This window comes from Lycorma delicatula, chromosome 2, assembly GCF_047948215.1.
Source record: "Lycorma delicatula isolate Av1 chromosome 2, ASM4794821v1, whole genome shotgun sequence".
Lineage (NCBI taxonomy): Eukaryota > Metazoa > Arthropoda > Insecta > Hemiptera > Fulgoridae > Lycorma > Lycorma delicatula.
The window spans coordinates 2,110,389-2,137,333 of record NC_134456.1 but is presented as its reverse complement, the minus strand read 5'-3'; the positions used below and the strand labels follow the sequence as shown (position 1 = coordinate 2,137,333).

The window sequence follows — 26,945 nt, the reverse complement described above, 5'->3', positions numbered from 1 at the left end:
TAATAAACAATAACTAATAATTAACAATGAAACAACAAATTATATCAACTCATATCATTTTCTAAATAAAAATTAACTTCCACTGCTAATATCAGCCTCCTCTATGAATCACGAGACCTTGCCGTTGCTGAGGGGGCTTGAGTGCTCAGTGATACAGAGTAGTTGGACCGAAGGTGCAACCATATCGGAGAGGTATCTGTTGAGAGCCAGACTAAGGAATGATTCCTGAAAGAGGACAGCAGCTCTTTCAGTAGTTGTTAAGGGCATGAGTCAGGACAACTTAAACCGCCATATCAACATCACTCAGTCCTCTGAGTACTGCACAGCTGAAAGCAATGGAGCCCTACAAAGCAATGGAAAACTACAGCTTCTTTTTTCCAAGAAAATGTAGCTCTCTGCAGTTTTATATAGCAATGATGAAGGAGCCTTCCTTGGTAAAATATTCCGGAGGTAAACTAGTCCCCCGTTCGGATCTCCGGGTGGGGACTACTAAGGAAGGGATCACCAGAAAATTAAAAAATAGCATTCTACAAGTCGGAGCGTGGAATGTTAGAAGTAACGGTTGATAGGCTAGAAAATTTAAAAAGGGAAATGGATAGGATAAAGGTAGATGTAGTAAGATTTAGTGAGGTTCGGTGGGAAGAGGAAGGCGACTTTTGGTCAGGTGATTTTTGAATAATTAACTCAGCTTCAAATAATGGGCAGGCAGGAGTAGGTTTCATAATGAACAAGAAGATAGGGAAGAGAGTAGAGTATTTCAAAATGCATAGCGATAGAATCATTGTAGTAAGGATAAAATCAAAACCTAAACTGACAACGATTGTTAACTTCTATATGCCTACAAGCGCCCATGATGATGATGAGGTAGAGTGTGTATACGAAGAGATTGATGAAGCAATTAAACACGTAAAAGGAGATGAAAATTTAATAATAGTTGGAGATTGGAATGCAAGCATTGGAAAAGGCAAGGAAGAAAATATAGTGGGTGAATACGGGCTGGGCAAAAGGAATGAAAGAGGGGACAAACTTATAGAGTTTTGCACGAAGTATAATTTTGTAATTGCCAACACCCAATTTAAAAATCAAAATAGAAGAATATACACTTGGAAAAAGCTAGGCGATACTGCAAAGTATCAGACAGATTATATCATGGTTAAGCAAAGATTTAGAAATCAACTCGTTGACTGCAAAACTTACCCTGGAGCAGACATTGATAGCGACCATAATTTGGTGATAATGAAATGTAGATTGGGGTTTAAAAACCTGAAGGAAAGGTGTCAGATGAATCGGTGGAATTTAGAGAAGCTTGAGGAAGAGGAGGTAAACAAGATTTTTGAGGAGGACATCGCAAGAGGTCTGAGTAAAAAAGATAAGGTAGAAAATGTAGAAGAAGAATGGGAGAATGTTAAAAAGGAAATTCTTTAATCAGCAGAAGCGAACTTAGGCGGAACAAAGAGAACTGGTAGAAAACCTTGGGTTTCAGACGATATATTACAGCTGATGGATGAACGTAGAAAATATAAGAAGGCTAGTGATGAAGAAAGTAAAATGAACTATCGACAATTAAGAAATACTATAAACAGGAAGTGTAAACTAGTGAAAGAAGAGTGGATTAAAGAAAAGTGTTCAGAAGTGGAAAGAGAAATGAACATTAGTAAAATAGACGGAGCATACAGGAAAGTTAAGGAAAATTTTGGGGTACATAAATTAAAATCTAATAATGTGTTAAACAAAGATGGTACACCGATTTATAATACGAAAGGTAAAGTCGATAGGTGGGTGGAATATATTGAAGAGTTATAGGGAGGAAATGAATTAGAAAATGGTGTTATAGAGGAAGAAAAGGAAGTTGAAGAGGATCAAATGGGAGAAACAGTGCTGAGATCTGAATTTAAGAGAGCATTAAAAGATTTAAATGGCAGAAAGGCTCCTGGAATAGACGGAATACTTGTAGAATTACTGCGCAGTGCAGGTGAGGAAGTGATTGATAGATTATACAAACTGGTGTGTAATATTTATGAAAAAGGGGAATTTCCGTCAGACTTCAAAAAAAGTGTTATAGTCATGACACCAAAGAAAGCAGAGGCAGATAAATCTGAAGAATAAAGAACAATTAGTTTAACTAGTTATACATCAAAAATCTTAACTAGAATTCTATACAGAATAATTGAGAGGAGAGTGTTAGGAGAAGACCAGTTCGGTTTCAGGAAAAGTATAGGGACAAGGGAAGCAATTTTAAGCCTCAGATTAATAGTAGAAGGAAGATTAATGAAAAACAAACCGACATACTTGGCATTTATAGATCTAGAAAAGGCATTCGATAACGTAGACTGGAATAAAATCTTCAGTATTTTAAAAAAAATAGGGTTCAAATACAGAGATAGAAGAACAATTGCTAACGTTTACAGGAACCAAACAGCAACAGTAATAATTGAAGAACATAAAAAAGCAGCCGTAATAAAAAAGGGAGTCCGACAAGAATGTTTGCTATCTCTGTTACTTTTTAATCTTTACATAGAACTAGCAGTTAATGATGTTAAAGAACAATTTAGATTCAGAGTAACAGAGTACAAGGTGAAAAGATAAAGATGCTACGATTTGCTGATGATATAGTAATTCTAGCTGAGAGTAAAAAGGATTTAGAAGAAACAATGAAAGGCATGGATGAAGTCCTACGTAAGAACTACCGCATGAAAATAAACAAGAGCAAAAGGAAAGTAATGAAATGTAGTAGAATAACAAAGATAATGAGACTAGTTCAGAAAAACTTTTTATTTAAAAACCAATTACATATGGACCTTTGAAATAGTTCCCATGGAAAGCCACGCAATACTTCAAATGGTTTTCCCACTCTTCACAGAAATGTTGGGACTCAGAAACTGGAATATTCTCCAGACGGTTGGTTACATTTCTTTCTATGTTTTCTACTGTTCCAAAATGGTGTCCTTCAACATAATTTTTAAAATTGGGAACAGGAAAAAGCCGCAGGGAGTCAAGTCAGGTGAATAAGGGGGTTGAGAAAAAACAAGAATGTTTTTCTTTGCCAAAAACTCATTAATTGAGAGTGCAGTGTCATGATACAGCATCCAATTGTCTTTGATGGCTGGTTTCACACGAGCAACTCTTTCAAGAACGCAGTCTTTCAAGAATTTCTCGGTAAACATATTGATTTACAGTCTGTCCTGTAGGCAAAATCTCCTTATGGACAATGGTATTACTACAGAACAAACAAATTAGCATGATTTTGATTTGTTCATTTTTGCTTTTTTGGAACGTAGTGAGTTTGAAGTGTGCCACTCCTTGCTCTGGTGTTTTGTTTCTGGGGTGTACTCAAATATCGACACATTCATCAGCAGTAATAACATTTTTTTAGAAAATCAGGTTCAGTTTCAATTTGCCATAGAAGATTGCAGCACACTTCTATCCTGTTGTTTTTCTGTTCAACAGTGAGGTTTTTTGGGACCAATTTTGCACAAACAGTTTTTATATACAATTTGTTTGTCAAAATTTGATGGACTGTGGTATGGTTCAAATTCAATTTTTCTGCAATCATTCTGACAGTTAATGATATGGTCATACCATATCAAGTCTCTGATTCGCTCAACATTTTCGTCACTTTTTGACGTTAATGGTCATCCAGAACATGGATTGTCTGCAACCGATTCCTGGCCATCTGAAAATGCTTTAAACCACCTAAAAACTTCGGTTTGTGACACAGCGTAATCTCCATATGCCATTTTAAATTTTGAAAAAGTTTCAGTAACATTCTCAAAGAGTTTAACGCAAAACTTGATTGCACAATGTTGCTCTTACAGTGTTGCACTATTTACAGACCTTGTGTATATATATATATATCAGAGGGTTTCACTGCTCAAATAGATTTCCCTACCAAGAGTTGAATTATGTGCTTGTTTGCTACTAACTTACTTGTCTAACCAACTACTTTTATCTTTGAACACTCACATCAACAATATTCACTTATATTCAGATTCCATGATTGCATTCATTGGATTCACATTGAGTCTTCAAAGTGGAAAATATTTGTAACTAATCGAGTTTTGTAAATTTAACAATTTATCTCTAATACCAAGCGGCACCAAATTAATTCATCTCACAAGCCTTGTTTATATTGTCCTGAGATTGTTTCCCTGGAAAAATTCAGAAATTCAATTTATGGTGGCATGGTCCTTTTTGGTTATCACTAGATTCCATTCACTGGACAAACAATAATTATTTCTCTAATAAATTTGCCTATTCACCTGAATGTGATTTTGTGGAGTGTAAGGCATGTCAGTTCATCATGTTTTACTACATTAATAAAGGATGTTACTGAAGATTCTTCATGTCTATTTAAATAATTTGAACCTTCAGTTATTGCCTTAGATTAATTCATAATATAAAATCAATTCCTCTAATAGAACAAATGGGATATTAACTATAAAGAATTAACCCTAACACTTAATGTTCTAATAAGAAATTCACAATTGAAACACAAGTAGTTCAATCCAGAAATGAGTGAATTACAAAGTAATCATCAAATTGATAAAGTAAACTATTCTCTCTCGATCCTTTCATACAGTCAAATGGCATGCTTTGTGAAGGTGGTTGGTCACCATCAGAATTTCAAGTTATCATATAACAATAAACATCAAATCATTCTACATACTAATGCACACTTAGCAAAATTAATAATTGAAAGCAAATATTTATGTCTTTTGCATGGAAGAATTAAATTTCTTCATAATTTCTTTACACGAAAGATTTTGGTTCATCAATGGAAAAATCACTATAAGATCCATTATAAAGCATAAAATGCTTTCACTTTAATACAAAAAGATTAGATCAACAACTTGGTCCATTACCAGCTGTTCGACTTACTCCATCTAAACCTCTTCTCTCTTGTTGTGCTGTACATTATGGTGGCCCATTAATGATTCATCATGGTAGGTAGAGATCAAAGGCAATTTCAAAATCTTATATTAGCTTATTTATATGCCTTTCAACTAAGGCTGTACTCACACACATTGAAGCTATTTTAAATTTACGACCACTACGTGCTCTTTCTTCTGATTCAAAAGATCCAGAACCATTAACGTCTGGGGACACTTTCACATTGGATCTGCTATTACTAAAATTCCTGACCCTGACTTCACTGAAATTCCTATTAACTGTTTAGTCTGTTAGCAATTATTATAAAAATTTATCCAAAGTATTTGGAATAAGTGGTTAAAGGATTACTTTAATCATTTGCAACAACGCAACTAAAGTCAAACTCCTAAGAGGAATGTCTGTGAAGGAGATATAGTATTGACAGATAAATATACTTCCCCTCTTCACTGGAAACACGGTTTAATAATAAAAACATTTGCAGGAACAGATAATTTGGTACGTGTTGTTGATATCAAAATGCCATTTGGAATACTACTGAGACCGGTACAAAAACTATCTTTGTTACCAATCATGAGAAGTTAACTGTTTATTTACAATCTCCTATTACTTCCATATTTAAGGTTTCTGTGTTAAACATTACATTTTTAACGACAGCCTATCCACTGAAAATATTAAACTTTTACAAAATTGTTCACACCATCACATCAAGACTATTTAGCATCAAGGTTATGTTTACTTTTAAGGCTAATGTTATTTTAATTCAAATTTGTTTATGCTATATTTACTTGTTCTATGCATTAGACAGTTACTCGCTTATTAAAGAGTAATATTTATATAAACTGTTAGTCAAAAATAGTACTTGGCTTATTTATCTACAACATATGTTAATTACTGTTGCTATTGTCTATATTAATTGCTACATGTGCTTATAAATATTTGAAAAAAATGTATATATTATTTTTTTTTCAAATAAAAATATATTTTTATTTGAAAACAACAGTTACTGTTGTTTTCCTCAGTTCAGATGACCACAGCATCTCATAATTCTTATATATTATGTTTTAGTGACATAAATAATTGTGTTTATATTAAAATGTTCCAGCACCTTTACAGCACAAGGCATTAGAATTTAAAAGTAACCAAATGCAAGAATCGCATGTGAACAGTGGGTGTCAGGATAGGTTAGTGAAAAGTGGTAGTTATGTAATCGTGGTTAAAAACCAATTACCGGGCAATTCTGCACATGGTTAAGTGTTGGTCAGTGTTTAGAGGAAATGATTTCTGTGCTAGGAGAGTATTCTTCTCATCAAACAGCAATATTTAGGTGGAACCAAAAGTTTAAAGATGAAATTTTAACTTTGCGTATGCTCCAAGGTCAGGTCAACCATTTTTGTCTGTGACAAGGGAAAATCACTGTAGTCCGAAAAATGTTTTAGGCAGACAGACATGTAACCTACCACCAAAATAAAAATGAACTTAGGCATTACTGCAACTCCAGTTCATGCTATTCTGAGAGATCACCTTCAAGTTGGAAAACTTTGTACCTCTTGGCTGTACTATTATGATATTCTGACCAAGGCTCAGAACAAAGTGTCAATGTTTGAATATGAGGAAACCAGCATGGCAGTTTGAAAATTCAGATCAGTGGAGAAGAGAATGGTGGCTGTATTTTTTAGTGTAAGAGTAGTTTTCGTGCGAGGTGATGGAGACCTAGAGAACAATTACAGATAAGTAGTATACCGAGAAATGCCTGCCCAAAGTTGTTGAAACTCTCATGAAGTTGCACCCAAACTCAAGGATGAACACGTAGTGTCTTCACTACGATAACACTCCGAAGTTTACTCAGAGCATTTGACCAAAATTGTTAAAGCACGCTCCCTGCAGTCCTGACCTTGTTCCATATGACTTAAGGCTGTTCCTATAAGGTAACGAACAAACTGAAAGAGGGGCATTTTATAAGCGATGATGACATCCTAAGAGCTTGGGACGATGTGCCCAGATCTGAGATTTCTCCAGAGTTTGGAAAAACGTAAAATTTTTAAGTGCTTTCTTAGAACTCTTTCTTAATTAATACATTAATTAGATCTACTTGGTCTCTTAATACCATTTATCTAAATTATTTTCTTTTTTTAATCAAGATTTCGTACTTTTGTGTTTTTTATTAACTTTTTTTTAAGTCTATCCATATTTAAAAAAAAGAAACAGCTTCTAGAAAAAAGTAATAAGCTTCTGCTTCTATAAACAGGAATAATAAATTTACTTTTAAAGTCAGCACAGCATTATGATTTAATATATATATATTTTTCTTTTAGGTTCTTATTTTAAACTGATTTTATTATTTTTATAATGTTTTTAAACTATTTTTTTTCTATTTCATTTATCTGATTGTGCTAAGGATAATACATGAACTGCAACGTGCTAATTAACAAAAACTTAATTATACATGGTAAAATTAATCTATCAAATAGTAATCTATTTCAGCAAATAAACATATTATAAAAATGAAATATTAAGGTAAAAAAAAAAAAAAAATTTGTCATTATAAAATTTCTGCAGCCATTAATAATTGTTTTGTTTACAGTTGTTGTCTTGTAACAGAATATTTGTATTTCTCGGAAGATTTGCCACCTTTGCCTGAGGACGTACCTAGTTCTATAAACTGTATATTGAGTATTTTTTATAATAATTTTCTTTGATTACTCATCATGCTCATTTTAAAAAAAATCTCATATTTCTGATGGGGGATTGTTAGGGATGAGAATGTAGGGGTATACCAAAATGAAATGACAAGCACTAGATAGAGAATATTAGAGAGCTGTGATAGTTTTATCAAAGTTATGTGATAGTTACTGTGATAGTTTTACTCCTGATAGTTTTATCAAAGTTGTTAATTATTGAAAAAGGTATAAATATTTACTTTAGATAATGGATTTCTTAAGCTTTCAAAATATTTAAAAACTAAGAAAAACATTAATTTTCTAATACTTAATTCATAAAGAAGCTAACATCAGGATAACTGAAGAGACATCATGTTAAGCATAAAAAGTGTAAAAAGTATAAAATTTAGTAATCTGAGTTCGGGCAGATTTATTTAAAATGTTACATTGGATAATAATTTAAATACTGGGTTATTGATAGTGTATTATATCGTGTCTTCGGAATCTGAACTCTAAGCACAAGTTCTAAGCATAAAAAAACCATCTCAGATGGTTTTTTTATGGTTGGCTTTAGATAGCCAACCACGAAATGTAAAAGTGAACTGGCTAAATCTTTTTTCCTTTACGTAAATCTGACTGTTGGATTTTGAGGTCTTTTTATCCACAAACCAAACTGTATGTAATTTTACATTAAATAGTCATAGTAAGCAATCTTCAACAGAAAACTGTTTCTTACTGTAATGGCATCTAGAGGTAATGATCTATCTAAAATAACATTTGTATGAAGAGGCATTTTTTGCTGCATACAGATGCACCTAATAAATCAAATTAAGGAATTGGGTGTGGTCCTAGCAAATCATCCCCTAATGTACCCCACTATAGTTGTGAAACAAAAAATGATCAATTTATTTTATAAAAAGTTCATGATTGGTTAGGATTTTGGTTCAGACATTTCATTAATTGGATAGTTGTGAAACAATAAATGATCAATTTATTTTATAAAAAGTTCATGATTGGTTAGGATTTTGGTTCAGACATTTCATTAACTGGATAGTTGTGAAACAAAAAATGATCAATTTATTTTATAAAAAGTTCATGATTGGTTAGGATTTTGGTTCAGACATTTCATTAATTGGATAGTTGTGAAACAATAAATGATCAATTTATTTTATAAAAAGTTCATGATTGGTTAGGATTTTGGTTCAGACATTTCATTAACTGGATAGTTGTGAAACAAAAAATGATCAATTTATTTTATAAAAAGTTCATGATTGGTTAGGATTTTAGTTCAGACATTTCATTAACTGGATAATCATTAACATTTTATAACAGCAACATTATAAAAAAATTATATTTCTATAAAATGTAACAATAACAATATTTGTATTTACAAATTAATAAACAAATAAGGAAATCCAGGAAAAATATAACATACCTCCATAAAACCTTTTTTGTCCTGCAAGGCGTACCAAAAATTCTACACATTAGAAAAATTAATCTTACATTTTGAGACTGCAAATTGCTCCCACTTCAAAAATGTTCCTTTTGTATTTTTTTACAATTCTGTATTTTACAAGATACAGAATTCATTTTGATTTTCCCAATAAAAAATCAGTACAACAGTAACAAAGAAAAAAATAAACACTGGAAGACAGTTGCAAATTAAGCTGCATAAATTATATCCATTAGATGTATATAATGCTATTCTTTTGTTGCTGTTAGGGCACTTTCAAATACTGTTAAGGTATGATTCCAGTTTAAATGGCTTTTTATTTACAATTCTAAGATTGTGGGAAGTTCAGCATGCAGTAGTGGAAGTATGTTGTGCACAATTTATGAAATCACATCAGTTTTATGGCCCTCCTCCAAGTGGTCTTTTCCTTAAGCTATACATTGATTTTAATTATAAAAAAAAGTAAGTTATGTATGACATTTATTATTTGAAACATAGCATTACTGATAAAGAAATTTAAAGTTCTCCTTTATTATGATGACCCTGATTCCGTTCTGGTTCATTAATCAAATGATACCAAAACTGAGCTCTTTCATTCAATAAATGTTTTTTCATTATAAATTCATGTGAATTCATATGCATATATTCTAGGTTTTCTATACTTGTCTCTTGCCAATAATCTGATATATCTCTGAAATGCAAAATAAGAAAACAACATATAAGCATTTTTAAAAATAAAAATAAAATTGAAATGTAATTTTTAATGCTTGATTTAATGTAAAGTAGCATGAATTTTAAAGGATTTAACTGAAATTTCATATCATATAACAAAAAAAAAAAAAAAAAAGATAGAAATCTAAATCAATAAGCCGAGTTTCTAATTCAGTGCAAAATTACAATTAGTAAAAAATTATAATCAATACGTAGGATTAACAGTTATAATTCCACATTGTTTAATATGCTTAAGGGCAATTTTTTGCAGTATTTAATTAAACGGTATAAAATTTCTAACGTATGATTACGGCTGACATTTTAATTTTGTATGAAAGGGACCTTCTTTTAATGTTACTAAAACTTTTTACATGAAAACAATCACCATTTTTTCCTGCCTAAAAATGAAAAGTCTTAGTTTAAAAATAAAAAAATTATATATCTTAGTAAATTTTCAGTTTTGATTTTTAATTTTTATCATAAAATGTTGAAAATCAATAAAAAAAAAATATTACTTTACAAAAATAAAAATAAATATAACATTCACTACATTAGAAACATACATGCATTCAAATGCAGTCAATGCCAAAAACAGAAACAATTCTTTGTAGAATTAATATAAACTCTACTCTGTATGGAATATAAAAATGTTTCTCACCCATTACAGATTCTATAAATTCAAGGAGAGTGCAGAGTTATTCATTGTATTTGAACACACCTGCTTGGGAACAATGACTTTAAGAATTTGTTTATAATGATTTAATTGTTTAACTACTAAATTAAACAAAACAAAAATGAAATTGTGTCAAATAATTAAAAGAAAGGATAACTAACCATATAAAAATTAACTGATAAAATATTATGAGATTAACAAACTGAATGCCATTAAATCTGATACCTAATTGTACAATGGGAATGAAAAAGAAAGAATAAAGAGTAATATCAATAATAAAGGCACGTAAATTTACAAAAAAATTTATTGCATATTTTCATTATATCAGCTAAAATCAATGATCATAGAGGCAGAGTTTATTAACTCAAGAATAATGAATAAAAAAACTTGATAGTAAAAACAATCTCCTAAACAAGTGAAGAACGCTAAGAACACCTACTTTGAAGAACTCAAAAATTAATAAGACTGGTGATTATGCACACAAAACTGTTGAATACAAATAAAATGTTAGCACTTCATTTTTTTCTGAGAGACTTTCTAGCTCCAAAAAAAAAAGAAAGCAAAACAAGAATTAAAGAATTTAATAATAAAACAAGAAATTATTTGAAACCTTAGTTTTTTAATATAACTACAGTAATATATTTTTTTTGTAATTTGTATTTAGAAGGATGGAAACAATGAAATAATAGTAAATTAAAAATGTAAAGCTAAAATAGATAACAATTCAGGAATAAATGGAAATTATCTGAGAAAATATTTATATGAAATAAAAATGTAGGAAATTCAGGGTTTTTTAATTTAATTTCTTTTCAAATGCATATCATTTAAAAACTCATCTTCAGAGTAACAATGTTATAGAAAAAATAAACCCTTTAAATTTTATTTAAAAAAAAAAATCATGGAACATTTTTAGATGAGCCAGAAATTTATTAAAAAATGGCACAGAAGCATAATAATAAGTATCAAGATGAGTTATAAAAAAACAATCTTGTAGTATGATTTAGGTGAGGTGGATATTGCTATTTTTAAGAATAAATAACTGCTGTTTTTAGCAAATATTATACATTTATAAATATATATAAACATGTGGTTTTAATTTACTAAATACTGGTGTAAGCAGTTCATATTTATGGACACCAAACAATGATTTTTGTATTTTGGAAACTGTTCAGACTTTCTTTCGCTATAAACAAAATCTATTTATCATTGCATAAGAGTTTGTCATCTAACAGATCAACCAGAAATTTTTAACTATGGCATCAAGAATAACAATAATCAATATCCACAAAATTAACATTACGTTTACCTAAGAAGCACCCTGAACAGCTTTATTCATATTTATAGTTAAATAGTTTCAATCCATCTAGTGCAACCTGTGGGGCGCACCCCCTATGGGATTATGATAATATTAAATGGTAGGCGTGAACATATTGAAAAGAAAATAATATTAAAAATGTATTGATTTACTGAAAGGAAAACAAAACAAAATATATTCTGACGTAATAGATAAAATACACATTTATACTTATAAATATGGTTGTATCAGTACTGCACAATGTATTTAATAATCAACTTATCAATACTAAATTAAAAACAAATTTAATGATTATTAAATCCCTTGGGCTTGTCTTGCAGAGCAAAGTTTTTCGAAGAAAAGTTTAATATTAGAGATAGACTCTTAGAGTTCTTTTTCAATATTTAGCTGAGATCTATATTTTTTCTTCAAAGCAGCCACCGGAGAAAATCCAGTTTTACAAAGGCATGATGTTGAAAATGGTAGTAGCATACAAAATATTCTTGTTTTTAGTGCGGAAAACTCATCATCTACCTTATTACTTACATGTCTTTTAATTTTGCCACTTGCTGTGAAGTCTATGAAGATTTCTTCTTCAGCAGTCGAGAGCCCTTCACAAGTATTTTGAAATGGATCCCTAACTCCCTTGTAACTTGCTATCCGGTTATTGTCACAAGGTAATACTTTTTAATTGCCAGCATGGCCAAGTAATTTTCAATGATTACAAAAACAACTTTCACATGTTGTTCTTCAGCCTGGTAGGTTTTAATACATTCATTCACATTTGCAAACATTTCTAGGTTTTTGCTTTAAATTTCTGCTTCACGATTCCAATTTTCTACAAAAAAGCATTAACTTTATCACTAGTATCCAACATATATGAATTAATTCTTTGGAGTTGAAGATTCAAAGTATTTAATTTTTCGAATATGTCAACCAAGCAGCTCAATTCCATCACAAATAAACCATCTCGAAACTTTTCGGCTTCTGGTTGGTTTTCCTCTTCTAGAAAAATGGTGATTTCATCTCTTAATTCATAAACATGTTGCAAAAATTTCCCAAGTGATAACCATCTTGACTTACAATAAAATAGAAATGCTGAATGTATTGCACCCATGTCTTACAAAGTGCAGAAAAAATTCTTGATTTTAGGGGTTTCATTTTTATATAATTTACTACGGTTGCAACCACTGTGGATCATGCAATGTGTCCAGACACGTTGTGAACATTTTTGTTTTACAAGTGCTTGAATACTTTGGAATTTTCCAGACACTGAATGAGCACCATCGGTGCATATTCCGATGCAATTTTTCCACTCTATGTTTGCCTCATTTATAAAATCATTTAAGATAGAAAATAACATGAGTGCTGTTGCTTTGAGTTCTAATGGTTTGCAGAAAAGTAGTTCTACTGCTGAGATACCATCACAAAATCAAACATAGACAATGAAATGAGCATCTTGATTGCTATCTGTTACCTCATCAAGCTGCATTGAAAACAATTTGTTGTACAACTTCCCGAAAAGCTGATAATGTACATCTTCAACTACACCAATAATTTGATGGGCAACGGTATCATCTGATAGAGGTATGGACTGCAACTGTTTGGCAAAATTATCTCCAAATATAGTTTCTACAATCTCAATTGCAGCTGGCAAAATAAGCTTTTTACTACTGGTTGAGGTTTTACATTTGGCTATTTTTTTTTTTTGTATGAAACTTTGTAAAAGACAAGTAAAGCTTTCTCATTCACAAAGTTTTTTTTTAAAAATGATGTTTACTTTCCATATGATTTTAATTTTTATTCGAAAAATTCTTGTGGTTTGTTAACGTATTCACTATGAAGTGTTTCTAAATGTTGTTTAATTTTATTAGGTTTCATACCAAAATTTTCATTCAATGCCAAATTTTTCATTCTGCTATCAAACGCTTTGAACAAACGATACACAGCGGTCTTTCTTCTTCATTTACTTCAGTACTGGTAAACCCAAAATTTAAGTATTCTTGAGAATATTTCTGTCTTTCTGAATATTACGTCTGTGCACTTGTTGATCATTCACTATCATCTAATGCCCACTTACACCCACTTAAAAATTTATCAATGATTCTATATAAATCTACTGCCGTGAATATTTAATACCGTGAACTACAATTAACATGCAAATAACAACATACACATTCATGATAGATCTGATAATAATAGAAGGATCGACTTGATTGAGACTGGCTGGAATTAAACAAGGTGCAGCATTTATACACGTTTGCACAGATGGTCGTGCAGACGTTCCAGAATGTTTGAGCAAATCAGGAGAGCAACAGAGAGGGACTGATTCCGGTTCTGTCAATGCAGCAGATCAGTATTGCCAAATATCAATAAATTTACTTATTCTTGGTAATTTTAAGGTTTGTATTTAGTTGTAGTGTAGCTTTAGCATCAAAATAGACTATTATTGTATGAGAGGGAGAGCACAATCAAAATTATGATTGAAATTTGGGTCGCAAATATTGAAAGGTTGAGAAATCCTGATATAGTAAACAATCTTTTGAACTGCTAATGTAGAATTTTCTAGCTGTATCAAATAATTACCATAAGATATGAATACAGTTGTATTACATGGGAAGAGGGTAAAAGTGAATGGTTCACACAATTCTGAATACGAAAGGAATAACAATAAGATAACTTACAGTTGAGTAACAAAATCTGTAAGATGTTGCAAAAGGTTTTTTGATACTATTTCATCCAATTTAGAAAATTTTACTTCTTTCCTATTTGGCAATGATTTTAACTGAGGAAAAATATACTGTAATTCATCACCATGAGACACACCTCCTGTTAAAAAGAAAAATTGCAAAATACTATATCAGTTACACAAAATAAACAAATGAGAAAATATATTCATATTTTATAAATTATTTTGATATTTTATTGAAAATGTAACAAAGACATCACTTAACAATAACTCATGAAATTTTCTGGCAAATAATTTTAACCAATACATGTTACAGGTTCTAAAGATGATTATTAATCTTCATGGCAATAAAATTAATAAGCTGCTCATATCTGCAATATCTGAAGAATAATCTTTTTAGTTGCATGAAACATTTACAAAATTCACTCGCTTAATGGTTCTTAGAGAACAATTAGCAATGAAATAATTTTAAAAAAATGTTACCTTCAATCCCATCAACCTAAACTACACATAGAGTGCTGTTTAATGCATTACTTCATGCAGCATAACATAATTTATTTTAAAGTAAATTTTATATAATCAATAAAGTTATGATATACTAAAAAATATGAGCCACAAGTCCATTGTAATGATTTAGCATAAAAAATCTTTTATTATATAATGAACCATACATAATAGTTACTAATATATTGCATATTGTTGATGTATTTGTATTACACTTAAGATTGAAATAGGTTTTGTAGTTGGAGACACTTCTGGAGGAGGTCATACGAGTATTCAATAGGGAAATAAAGTATAAATTTTGTCATGGATTAATTGTTGAGTTCATTAGTGAAATGTAGTGTGTGTTATGTGCATGCATCAGCACTACACACACACACAAACAAACAAACACGCACATATACACACACACACACAAACAAACAAACATGCAAACACATACACACACACACACACACACACACACACACACACACACACACACACACACACACACACACACACACACACACACACACACACACACACACACACACACACACACACATATGCATACATACACACACACACATACATACACACACACACACACACACACACACACACACAACACACAAACAAACAAACAAACACACACACACAAATAAACAAACACACAGAGATTGTGTATAAATTTTCTCAGCACTTAACAGGAATTTAAGTGGAACATAATGCAAGTAATTTTTTAATTGTTTAATATATATTTTAGTTTAATAACTTTTAATTTAATTAATTTTTAGTTTAAAAATATATATCTAGTTCAATAAAAGCAGTATTAATATGCGTATGCACATTACGTATAAAAAATTTTTGATGTATAATTTATTATGTAAATACATTTCAGAAAATATTACACAATTTATGTAGGTACATACACTTTAAATTCAAATGCTATAAGAAAAAACTGTAGGTGAATGACTTGAGATAGAATTTACACCTTAAATTGGCATAGCTTTCTTCAAAATAATAAAAATTCAATGCCAAGCTTATTAAGGAAAGACTTATATTCTTTTCTGAGCTAAACATGTTCCTGTATCAGGCATATTGTTGTCAAGGCTACCAAAATAAAGGAAATAATCTTCCCTACAAATGACACTTTCAATCTGTAAACCATTTGATTGGATTGGTTATAAAATAAACATCTTTAATCTCAGAAAAAACAACTCTGACTGGTGACTACGTATCTCAAGTGCTTTTATAATCCTATGAATCACAACCGTAAAAAAAAATTACCTCTTCCATTGATATATATATATATTCTCTCAATGGAATGTCTATTTATATATATACATACATAGACATGTACAAACATAATGTAGAAATACGTTGCAGAATATTACAATAAAAGTACATCCAAGTAAAATATTTTTACAGTACCTTGGGCATTTTGAAGACTATTCTTTAATATTAAAATTAATGATAACAAAGTAAAAATAAAATATTTACTCTTTAAATATAACATAATTTCATCCTTGAAATTTTGTGGGTGTGATTTAGAGATAACACCATCAATATTCGAGTACTGTCCTCTATGATTAAAGTAGTACAAATACACAGGCCCTTTATATTGAACAAGAGATTTCAAAATTCCATTCAAGAGTATAGCATCAGTAAACATCTGGAAAAATAAAAAATACAGAAATGTTTGTCCTCTCTCTCTCTCTCTCTCTCTCTCTATATATATATATATATATAATATATATAACGTTATTTTACAGATAAACAAGAAATATAACCCTCAATATGTGATAAAAAATATAATCAAATAAATTTATTTTTAATTAAAAAAAAAAAATTAAAAAACTTTACCAAACAAATAAAACGTTGCAAAACAGTAAGCTATTCTGGTAAATCATAAGCCTTACCATTTATTTTGATAAAACTTTGTTACTAGCAGAAATGATAATAGTACAGTTTTCTAATATCAAAAATGATATTTTCATTAAATGAATAGTGAAGTATAAAAAAAAATTAGCATGACGTCAGAAGTTAAATAACAAAACAAATACACATTTTATAAGTTTCACAGAACAAAAAACATCTGTAATTCAGTTGAGAAATGTAGTATTGCTCAAATAAGTATTTCTTGGGATAAGATGGAAATGCATTTATATTCCTGTTAGTTCTCATTATAAGTGTGTATGGAAAGTTGAGTGCAATGTGCTTTTGTATTATGTGGTGCATTCTGTTCTTTCGGCATTAGGTTGGTTGCCCTAGGGTTCACCAGGCATTGCTCAGTAATAAATCAAGACATCAGTTGTTGAGTTGTAACTAGTGTGCTTTGTTTCACTTATCAGAATCAATAGTTGTGAGAAATGTAATGGTTCTTTCAGTAGAGGAACGCATTTTTTCTCGTTGAACAAGACTTTCGTAAAGTTGACAAGTATACTGACTTAATGATGTACAAATTTTCTGAAAAGTTTCCAAATACTCCTGCTCCTGAATAACAATGCAGTTCAAACTCTAATCAAAAGACTTTAGGCAACAGCTGTAAGAAAAGAAATGAAACATTTCCCCTATAAATATCTGTTGCACTGATAACAAAAGACTAAATTATGGTCAATCGTTAATTAAATGTCTTACACCAAAATTCAATATTACATTCTTTACAGCTGAAGCATACTTCATCTCAAAGGGTTAATTCATAACATGCACGAATGTGGTTGACAACTAACTCTCATGAATTGCACAAAGCAAAAATTGGAGTCTAGGCCGATGTGAGTAAAACACGCATTATGGGTCTAATATTTTTTAAAAATACAGTTAATAATGACTGTTCTTGTAGTTTTAACAAACTTCATTACTCAGTACACAGAGGAGAAAATCGATCACGGTTGGTTCCAACAAGATGGATAGCTGTAGCTAACATCAATGACTTTTCTAAGAAATATCTTTGGTGAATGAATCATTTCGAGGGTTTGTGGCCTGCAACAATCACTTGATCTGACACCCCCAGATTAATTTCTATGAGGGCAGCAAAACAAGCAGTGTATCGCAACAGACCAAGCAAAACTGATGAACACTAAAAACCGCAATAACTGCATACATACAAGACAGCTGGTTAAAGTGTTTGAAAACAAACTGAAATATGTGCGCGTTGTATTGATGTTGGAAGAGATTATTTTCAACACCAAAAACTATTCTAGTTACCGTAACATCTGTTTCTGTAAAATAATGAAATAAGAATACAAAGTAATAATTATGAAAGTTTCATCATTACACTTCCATAATTCCAATGCACAACAACTTTCTGAATGCAGAGAATTTGTAGAAACCCTGACATTAATTCTGAAGAACCAATGGATCCATTTTCTCATTAAATAGATTAATAAATAGAAATATATATACTTTCAAAGAAATAAATATGTGTCAATAGAACCTTATAAAACCAATTTACAACAAACCAAAGGAAACAAGAGTAGGGCATGACAACTATCAAAATATTACATATAATAGTACAGATAGGTGATAAAAGGTGCTTCCTAACCACCAAAAACACATGAGTAAAAAGAAGCATGGGATATGTTGATGAATAAAGCATTTCAAAGCCAATCCAACTGTATTAAGTACTGATGGGGTTAAAAAATAAAATAAATAATAGCAAAATATGATTAGGTCTAGAAATTAATTATCCTAAAAAAATGTATTTTTTTTATTCATTACAATAAATATAAAATAAACCGCTAAATCAATTAAGTTGTTGTCATCCAGAAAAAAGGCGATGAGTTGTAAGCTCCATAAAACCAGATTAGAAAAGGAGGAATAACTTGAAACATGAAACTGAAGTGTTATTCATTGTGTTATGATAATATATTGATAAAAATAGCAAGAAAGGTTGAAGAGAAGATGTTGTGGATATGATGCTTACAGATGATGACCCCAGTGGTGTGTAGAAGTGCAGAAATGGAATAAAATGGAAAAGTGTAGTTCTGCAATCAATGTATGCATGAGGGTAAGTCAAACGTGTGACCAAAAAATAAAATTCAGGCTGACTGGTCGACCTTTCTACTTATAGTTACTCGGTCGACTTATGTAATACAGTTACTTGGTAATTGTATTAAATATTATTCATCATCAACAATTCCTATACAGATCAGATTAGGTTTTAAATCTGTACTATCTCTTTTTCAAATACTCTCTTACCTTTCTTCCTTATTGAAGTGAAGTAATATGTCCATTTAATATTCTTTCATCTGATATTCTATCCATTTTCCCACATTTGGAAAATTCATCATGGAATGAGAAATACCAAAACTCCTCCAAATATCCTGATAACTGGTTACAAGCAATTATGAACATTCTCCAAGTAAAGTCATACTCTATTTTTAAGAGCTCAGGTCATTAGCTCACAACATAAGAGCTCTGATATAACAATTTTTATATGTAACTTTAGTTGGCTATCCTACCCTTGATTTCTTCCTTATTTTTTCCCAATAGTTTGCAAGCTGGTCTGTACCTTTAAGAGTTTGTGAGATTAATCTCATCAAAATAATAACTTGGATCGCTAATAAAATAAACTGGCTGAATCAGTCTAGTAGTTAAACTCATCATTGTAAGATGAACTGATTTCGAAGTTGAGACCGATAAGATCGATCTCCTTGTAAAAGCAGTTGCTTTTGTATGGATTTGAATGCTAACTGTGGATACCAGTGTTCTTTGGCAGTTAGGTTTCAATTAATCAAACATCTCAGGAGCGGTCAATCTGAGTCTGTTCCAGGATATATGTATATCGGTACATTAATACTAACACTGCAGCAAGCTCAGGCCTGGCAAGCCAGTACCAGTAACCGGACACCAGTTGGAGAAAACATAACAGAATATTATACATTTTTATTACCTCACTGCTCTCCTGAACACGATTAAAAAAGGTCTTTTTATTACTTTAATAAGAGTTGTTAAAATAAGATAATTCGTTAAATTTTAGAGTTAGTGTAATAATATATGTGCAGATGAAGTATACATCAAAAAATATTTAGAATTAATAAATAAACCGCAAATAAATAAATAAAAATATTCATTTCCTGTTTTTGATGTTTAATTAATTTTAATTATCGATATAAATGTTTCTATAAAAAAGGTATTGTACTTAAATTCATACATTTGTTAGCTGAGGTATAGTTTCACGACTGATTTTATTTTCAGATAAGTAGAACTTCTTCATTAATTCTGTAATGTGTTCCTTATCACTACGATATTCATAACGAAATAACATTGGTGCCAACCTTTTGAATTTATTATCCAGATCAGATAAGGCCGAAGAATTCTGTGACAACTCTAAAACAAAACAATATAATAAAACTTTAAAATATACATAAAAAGTTTTCCTTAAAATACAAGATGATACATTAAATCAGTAAGAAATCTGGACTGAAACTCCTCATTAGTTTTAGACTAAACACCACTGTTGTGGTGCACTAGTATAATGATAGGTTAGTGACCAGTTCCATTTCTCCTCAAAAGAATACAGTACTTTCTACACATAAATTGTTGATAAGCCACATTACCTGGCATATGTATTATCACTACATAACTTATGTTATTACTCCAATATAGATATTTAAGATATTTTATTTCAATTTGAAATAGTGTATATATATATATACTAAGTATTAAAGCATAGTACTACTTAAGGTAGCATGTTAATAAATGGTGTTGACATGATACAATACATAAGAATTTGCTCATTATAATCATGGTTATGGAACATTATAAGTTGCATCTTGATACTATAATCTATACCAAATTTTTTTATTTTTTTATTTAAAAAGTTATTAATTTTACAAAATTTTAATTTTTAATAATAATTTTTTATAGAATCTATGTGTGTAATATAATTCTTATTTTCCAATTACAAATATTTTCATTTTTACTATATATAAACTTCCTAACAGAAAATCAATCGGTAATACTTATACCCTCTTTGTTTTTGTTTGGCAGTGGTGTGTTCAATTTTAAGCATTTATAAATTCTAGATCAGGGAATTTTTTAAAAATTGATAAGAGCAGTTTTTCTGTATGCTGTTAAATAGTTTTTGAAATTTGTAAAATGATATTTCCATTTCCATTTTTGTGTTTTACCTAAAACAAACTTATTAAAACAAATCTTAACTGAATAATGGACAAGATTTATATATAACTTATATATGCATATTCATACAAAATTCAAGATTTTAGAATTTTTTTTCTTGATGATATCACCATATAAGCTTAAAGTGTGTGCATGGGATATGGAAATAGAATTTTGTAGTGTATGAAAAATGCCATGCCTGACCGGGATTTGAACCCAAGACCTCTAGTTGAAAGGCCAAGGTGCTACTACTCGCACCATGGAGGCCAGCAATTGATGAAGTTTTATTAAAAATTAAAAATGAATCCAATTATCATTTTTTTGTTTGTTCAATGGTGGCTCCTTTAATCTTATAAGGGACTGGAGTTAACAAATTATTACACAAAGGTATGTAAAAAAAAAGTAGAGATGACTAATTTAACAAATATCAGGACTGGAGTACAAAATTTTAAAATAACACAGTAGATTTGGTTTTTTAAATCATGACCACTTTAAACTCCATGATAGCGTGGTAGCAACTGGTGCCTTTCGTATTAAAGTTCTGGGTTTAAATTCCAGTCAGGCTTTGAATTTTCCATATACTGTAAAATTCATCAATCGGGTAAAATCGTAAAATCATTAATTGGGCAAAAGGCTGTTGTTTCTTAAAGGATAAATAAGTAAAGTAAATATCACTTCACCGACATACTGTTGATGAAGTTTTATTTGTAAAATTATCATTTAATGTTTAAATAAACCAAAAAAAGTTATAAAAGTTTTAAAAAATCAGTATTTTTTTTGGCTCCCCACATCTAAAATCATTTCCAAGACAATTTTTTGATCTTTCTACATTCACTATACATTGAAAAAATAAAAAAAAAAAAAAATTCCACTAAACAAGTAACAAGAGCACAGCAATATATTCACAAAGAATAATTAAAATGGCTGGATAACACTTGATAATTAAACTAAAACAGCACACATAACAGTGAACTAAAACAGTCACGTAATAATAGTGTGAATGCTAGTGACATATATATGAGGTCTTAAATAAAAATAATGAAACTAGTTTTTTTTTGGCAACCAAAGTGGCAACACTGTAAAGTTACTACTAGTAAACATATGGTTACATGAACAGCTGATATATATTAGGTATTAATATTTTTAGTTTATTGTTGCCACATGAGATATAAACAAACTTATCGTGAAACAAGTTTTTGGTTGTGCGTTACAAAAAGAGTGATACTAATTATGAGCAACGTTACACAATGAAGTTATGTGTTAAACACTGTGCGAATGCTACTGAAACTTTTTAAAAATTGAAAAGAGCAAATGGAAATGATGCTTAGTCACAAGCCCAAGTTTTTAGGTGGTTTAAAGCATTTTCAGATGGCCAGGAATCAGTTGTGGACGATCCATGCTCTGGAAGATCGTTAATGTCAAAAAGTGATGACAATGTTGAACAAATCAGAGACTTGATACGGTACGACCAGCAATTAACTGTCAGAATGATTGTAGAACAATTGAATTTGAATCATACCACAGTCCATCAAATTTTGACAAATGAATTGGACATGAAAAATGTTTGTGCAAAATTATTAACAAAAAAGCTTACTGTTGAACAGAAAAACAACAGGATATAAGTGTGCTGCAATCTTCTAGGGCAAATTGAACTGATCCTGATTTTCTAAAAAAATTTATTACTTTTGATGAATCTTGGATATTTAAGTATGACCCAGAAACCAAACGCCAGAGCAAAGAGCGGCACATTTCAAACTCACCATGTCACAAAAAAGCAAAAATGAGCAAATCGAAAATGAAAACCGTGCTAGTTTGTTTCTTTAATAGTAACAGCAGTGTCCATAAGGAGTTTTTGCCCATAGGACGAACAGTAAATCAATATGTTTACCGAGTAATTCTTGAAAGACTGAGGAAAAGAGTTGCCCGTGTGAGACCAGCCATCAAAGACTACTGGATGCAGTATCATGACAATGCACCTAGTCACACTGCACTCTCAATTAATGAGTTTTTGGCAAAGAAAAACATTCCTGAAGTTCCTCAACCACCTTATTCACCTGACTTGAGTCCCTGTGACTTTTTCCTGTTCCCGACTTTAAAAAAACATCTTAATGAACACCATTTTGGAACAGTAGAAAACATTTTTAAAAAATGTAACCGACTGTCTGAAGGATATTTCAGTTTCTGTGTTCCAACACTGCTATGAAGAGTGGGAAAACCTTCTGAAGCTTTGCATGGCTTCCCAAGGGAACTATTTCAAAGGTAATAGAGTCCATGTATAATTGGTTTGTAAATAGAAAGTTTTTCTGAACCAGTCTCATTACTTCAATACAGAAACACAATACAGAACATCAATATCAGAAACACAGAACAACTGTATAAAAACACAGTGGATAATTTTCTTTTTAATTTTTAACAGCACATAATGAATGACATATGAATGATATTAATAAGTTTCAAAGTACTGAATATAATAATTATCTAAATTAAAACCTTCTAAAAAGTAATTTAAGTAATGATAATTTACTAAAAAATTAACGTTAAGTTAAACTATAAATTTGATAACTAATCACACCAGCAGTTATAAACAAGCCATCTTCTGAAGCAAATCCCATCATCCAAGGTACAAAACTTGAATAATTAGTAAGAGATTTTAAAGTAATGAATTCCTCCATTCCTTCTGTTTCTGATTCAACAGTTGGTCCAAATACCAAAGTTGGATGGGTACGCCAAACCTAAAACATAAAAATTATTTTAATACTTTTAATAAAATGTATTAAAACTGAATTAGAATACAGAATATTCCTACTATATTGCAAGAACTTTTAATCACTGGAATAAGATAAGTTAATTTAAACAAGAATGACTTTTTTTGTTGTAGCATACCGTAAAAAACTATGGCCATAACGCCAAAAATAGTTAATTACTAACCGTTAAAACCAACATTTGGTTTTAACATGTTAAAACCAATTTAATAACAATAATTAAAATTACAAAGAAGTATGTAGCTTTTCTTGTCTTTTTCACTGCTGTATATCGGTATATCAGACCAACTGAAATGTACAGATATAAAGCCCTATAAGTGACAGCTTCATTCTGTTCATTGCAGGCATTGGATGTATAATGAGAATCATTACTATCAGAGAAAAGACTTGATTAATATTACTTATTTCTCTGACACTTTATATGGATCACAATTGTAAGAGAGACTATAACCGGTAGTAAAAAGAACAAATTAATGTAACGCTTACTGTGGGAAACAATACATAATATACTTACTATATTACTTTTCTTTATTCAGTACATGCAAAAGTTATCTTAATAAAAAAAAATAATAATTTAAAAAAATGTTACAGTTTATTTATATAAGCAATAAAACAGTTATATATGGAAACAAACCACTTTACTTGTGGCATAATGAATTTAAAAATTGTTCTAATTTTCTGTTAATTCTTTAAATAAACTAATAAATCATCTGTACATTTATACGCTATATTCAACTTTGTGACAATCTGAAAAAATAACAAAGTTTTTTTGCTAATTTTATAAACCACACCCAAACCACTCAAAAGTACCAGTTAACTTCATAGCTATTGGAGATGTTTATTACTTCATTCTCTTTATTTGTACTACAGCATAGATTCTATATTTGTAATACATTTATTATAATTATGTTAAAGTAACTTAACAGTTAGTTAACAACAAACACAAGACAAATATTATTTAATATTAGGTGCAGAAGATTCTCTCTTCTACTACAGTAATCCAATATAAGATTAAAGTTTTTAAATTACATATTTTATTTCAAATTTTAACCAATTTTAAAATTCTGAATCACTAAAAAAACATAATACAGTGTTGTCAAACTGAACTCAACTGGTCGGTAAAGAATTATCTCTGTTCATATACCATACTTTCATTAAACTACTGAAAATTTCTATGTCAAAAGATAATCTTATATATTAAAAAAAACAGCTAAAAACCTATTTCCAGTCTGTGTGGGCTTCAGCTTGATGGATCAGGCTGATTTTTTTTTTTTATTCTGCTTGGAATGACCAACAGATAAGTCATCTAATCACCCTCAGACTCCAAACTTGAATCTCCAATGAGAAATACTCAAAAACTTTCATTTATTATTTAATTGAGGAAATTTCTGAGGTTATTACTCATAGGAAAATTACTTTAAAGATCCATTGATGATTAGAGATGTATCTGGAGGCTATTCTGAGCAAAATAAAAAAAAAAATCAGCCCAATCCATCCAGTAGAACGTCTGGATGGACTGAAAATAGGTTTTGAGCACATCTTTACCTGTGACAGGAAAGGAAAGAGAAAAGCAAGGGAATTGGAGGTGATTTGTGTAGTAAATGGTATAGGATTTTAGCTGATTTTTTTAAAATATATAACATTATTTTGTAATAATAACACTGTGGTGCAGCACATGTTCATTAGGAGTATAGGTGATTTTTTTAAATATATAACTTTACTTTGTAACAATAATTCTGCGAAGCAGCAAGGGGCTGCTTGTAAACATTAAAAAAGGTTTCATTCAGCATTAGAAAAGTTTCCACTTTATAATAGGCCTAACTGGGACTTGAAATTTTATTCTAATTTATCGTTACGGCAGTTTAGAAAGCGTTTATTATATTCAAAATCCATTTGATGAGTTATATTTTATAACAGATTAATTATACTTTCCCATCTAGTGCTATAACAGAGCTGTAGCTTTAGAAGAGAAAGCATTGTAATCGGTCCAATTTGAGCATATGGGGTTTTCACTGGATCTTGACATTTTTGACATAAGGAACCCAAAAAACTGGATAGAAATTTTCCAGATGTTTGTATGTGTGTGTGTGTGTTCAGTGTAACACTCCTTATATCTCCAGAACTACTGGACCGATTTTGAACAAACTTGGTCTGATTACTTCTATATATAGGGCACTGATGCCATTAAATTGCCAACTTAAATGGTAAAGGGGCGATGGTATACAACAAGGATCCTCATTATCTCAAGATTTTGTCTAATTAAGGTCTTATTTTTCTTAGACGCATTTGTTAACAATTAAACATTTTTGCAAAACCGCACCCCCACCCACAAAAATGCTCTAAATAAACTAGTGTCTAAGTGGGTATAAAGTGTCCCTTTTATCACAATGCTAGTGTAGCACTGATGTACATTTGTTGTTTGTTTGCAATGTTGTAACATCACAGGTCAGCAGTAGAATTTAAAAAATAAATAATACCTAGAATCATTCAATTAAACAAAAAAATATTATATTTAAATAAAATGATAAGTATTTTAAATTAAGTTGTGTGTGTAAGTCATTCATCAGAATAAAGCTGCGTGTCAGCTTTTTCTTTATACAGACACTACTGCAGCCATATTGTAGAATGAACACATCTCATCCTTCTAGAACAGCTAATACCAATATATTTGGGAAACATACAGAAATTTATTTCACATATTAAATATTTAATGTTTTAACTGATGTTTAATTTCTAGTGATGATGTATTTGCTATCATTTTCAAATAATGATTTCAAAGTTAATCAAAAATGTTACAGTAAAAAATTGCATACATTGAACATATAAAAATGAGGTAAGAAAAATGTTAATTAATAGTCTTACTTACATTTAATGCTATAAAAAAAAAATGATGAGTTACTTACATACAGGAAAAATTATTTGTGAAATATAAGATGTTAATGTTGAGGCATGAAAACAAATGTATTTAAATACTTTCCTAAACTATTTAAGAATTATAAGGAAGAAATTTTTAATATTGGTGAAAAGGAGCTATTTTCAAAATTATTTTTTTTTACATACTAAGGTTTAAAGGTGAGAAGTGTATAGGTGGAAAATTTTCAAAAGAAAAAGTAACTGTTCTAATTTCTACCGATATGATGGAAATTGAGAAACAGCAATTATTATTGATAGGAAAATATTAAAAGATGTTTTAAAAACATTAAGTTGTTA

The 26,945-nt window shown here is 30.2% G+C and overlaps 1 protein-coding gene across 1 annotated transcript in view; it reads right to left on the bottom strand.

Annotated features, from left to right (window-relative positions):
• Nucleotides 1-8,880: 8,880 nt before the first annotated feature.
• LOC142320411 (esterase E4-like) overlaps nucleotides 8,881-26,945 on the bottom strand; it is a 48,148-nt gene continuing 30,083 nt past the window's right edge. Inside the window, exons 6-10 of the mRNA XM_075358124.1 lie at nucleotides 23,546-23,705; nucleotides 20,006-20,181; nucleotides 16,354-16,525; nucleotides 14,363-14,507; nucleotides 8,881-9,691 (exon numbers count right to left, since the gene is read on the bottom strand). Of these exons, the coding sequence (XP_075214239.1) occupies nucleotides 9,517-9,691; nucleotides 14,363-14,507; nucleotides 16,354-16,525; nucleotides 20,006-20,181; nucleotides 23,546-23,705 (828 nt within the window). The 3' untranslated portion in view covers nucleotides 8,881-9,516. The remainder of the gene's footprint in view (nucleotides 9,692-14,362; nucleotides 14,508-16,353; nucleotides 16,526-20,005; nucleotides 20,182-23,545; nucleotides 23,706-26,945) is intronic.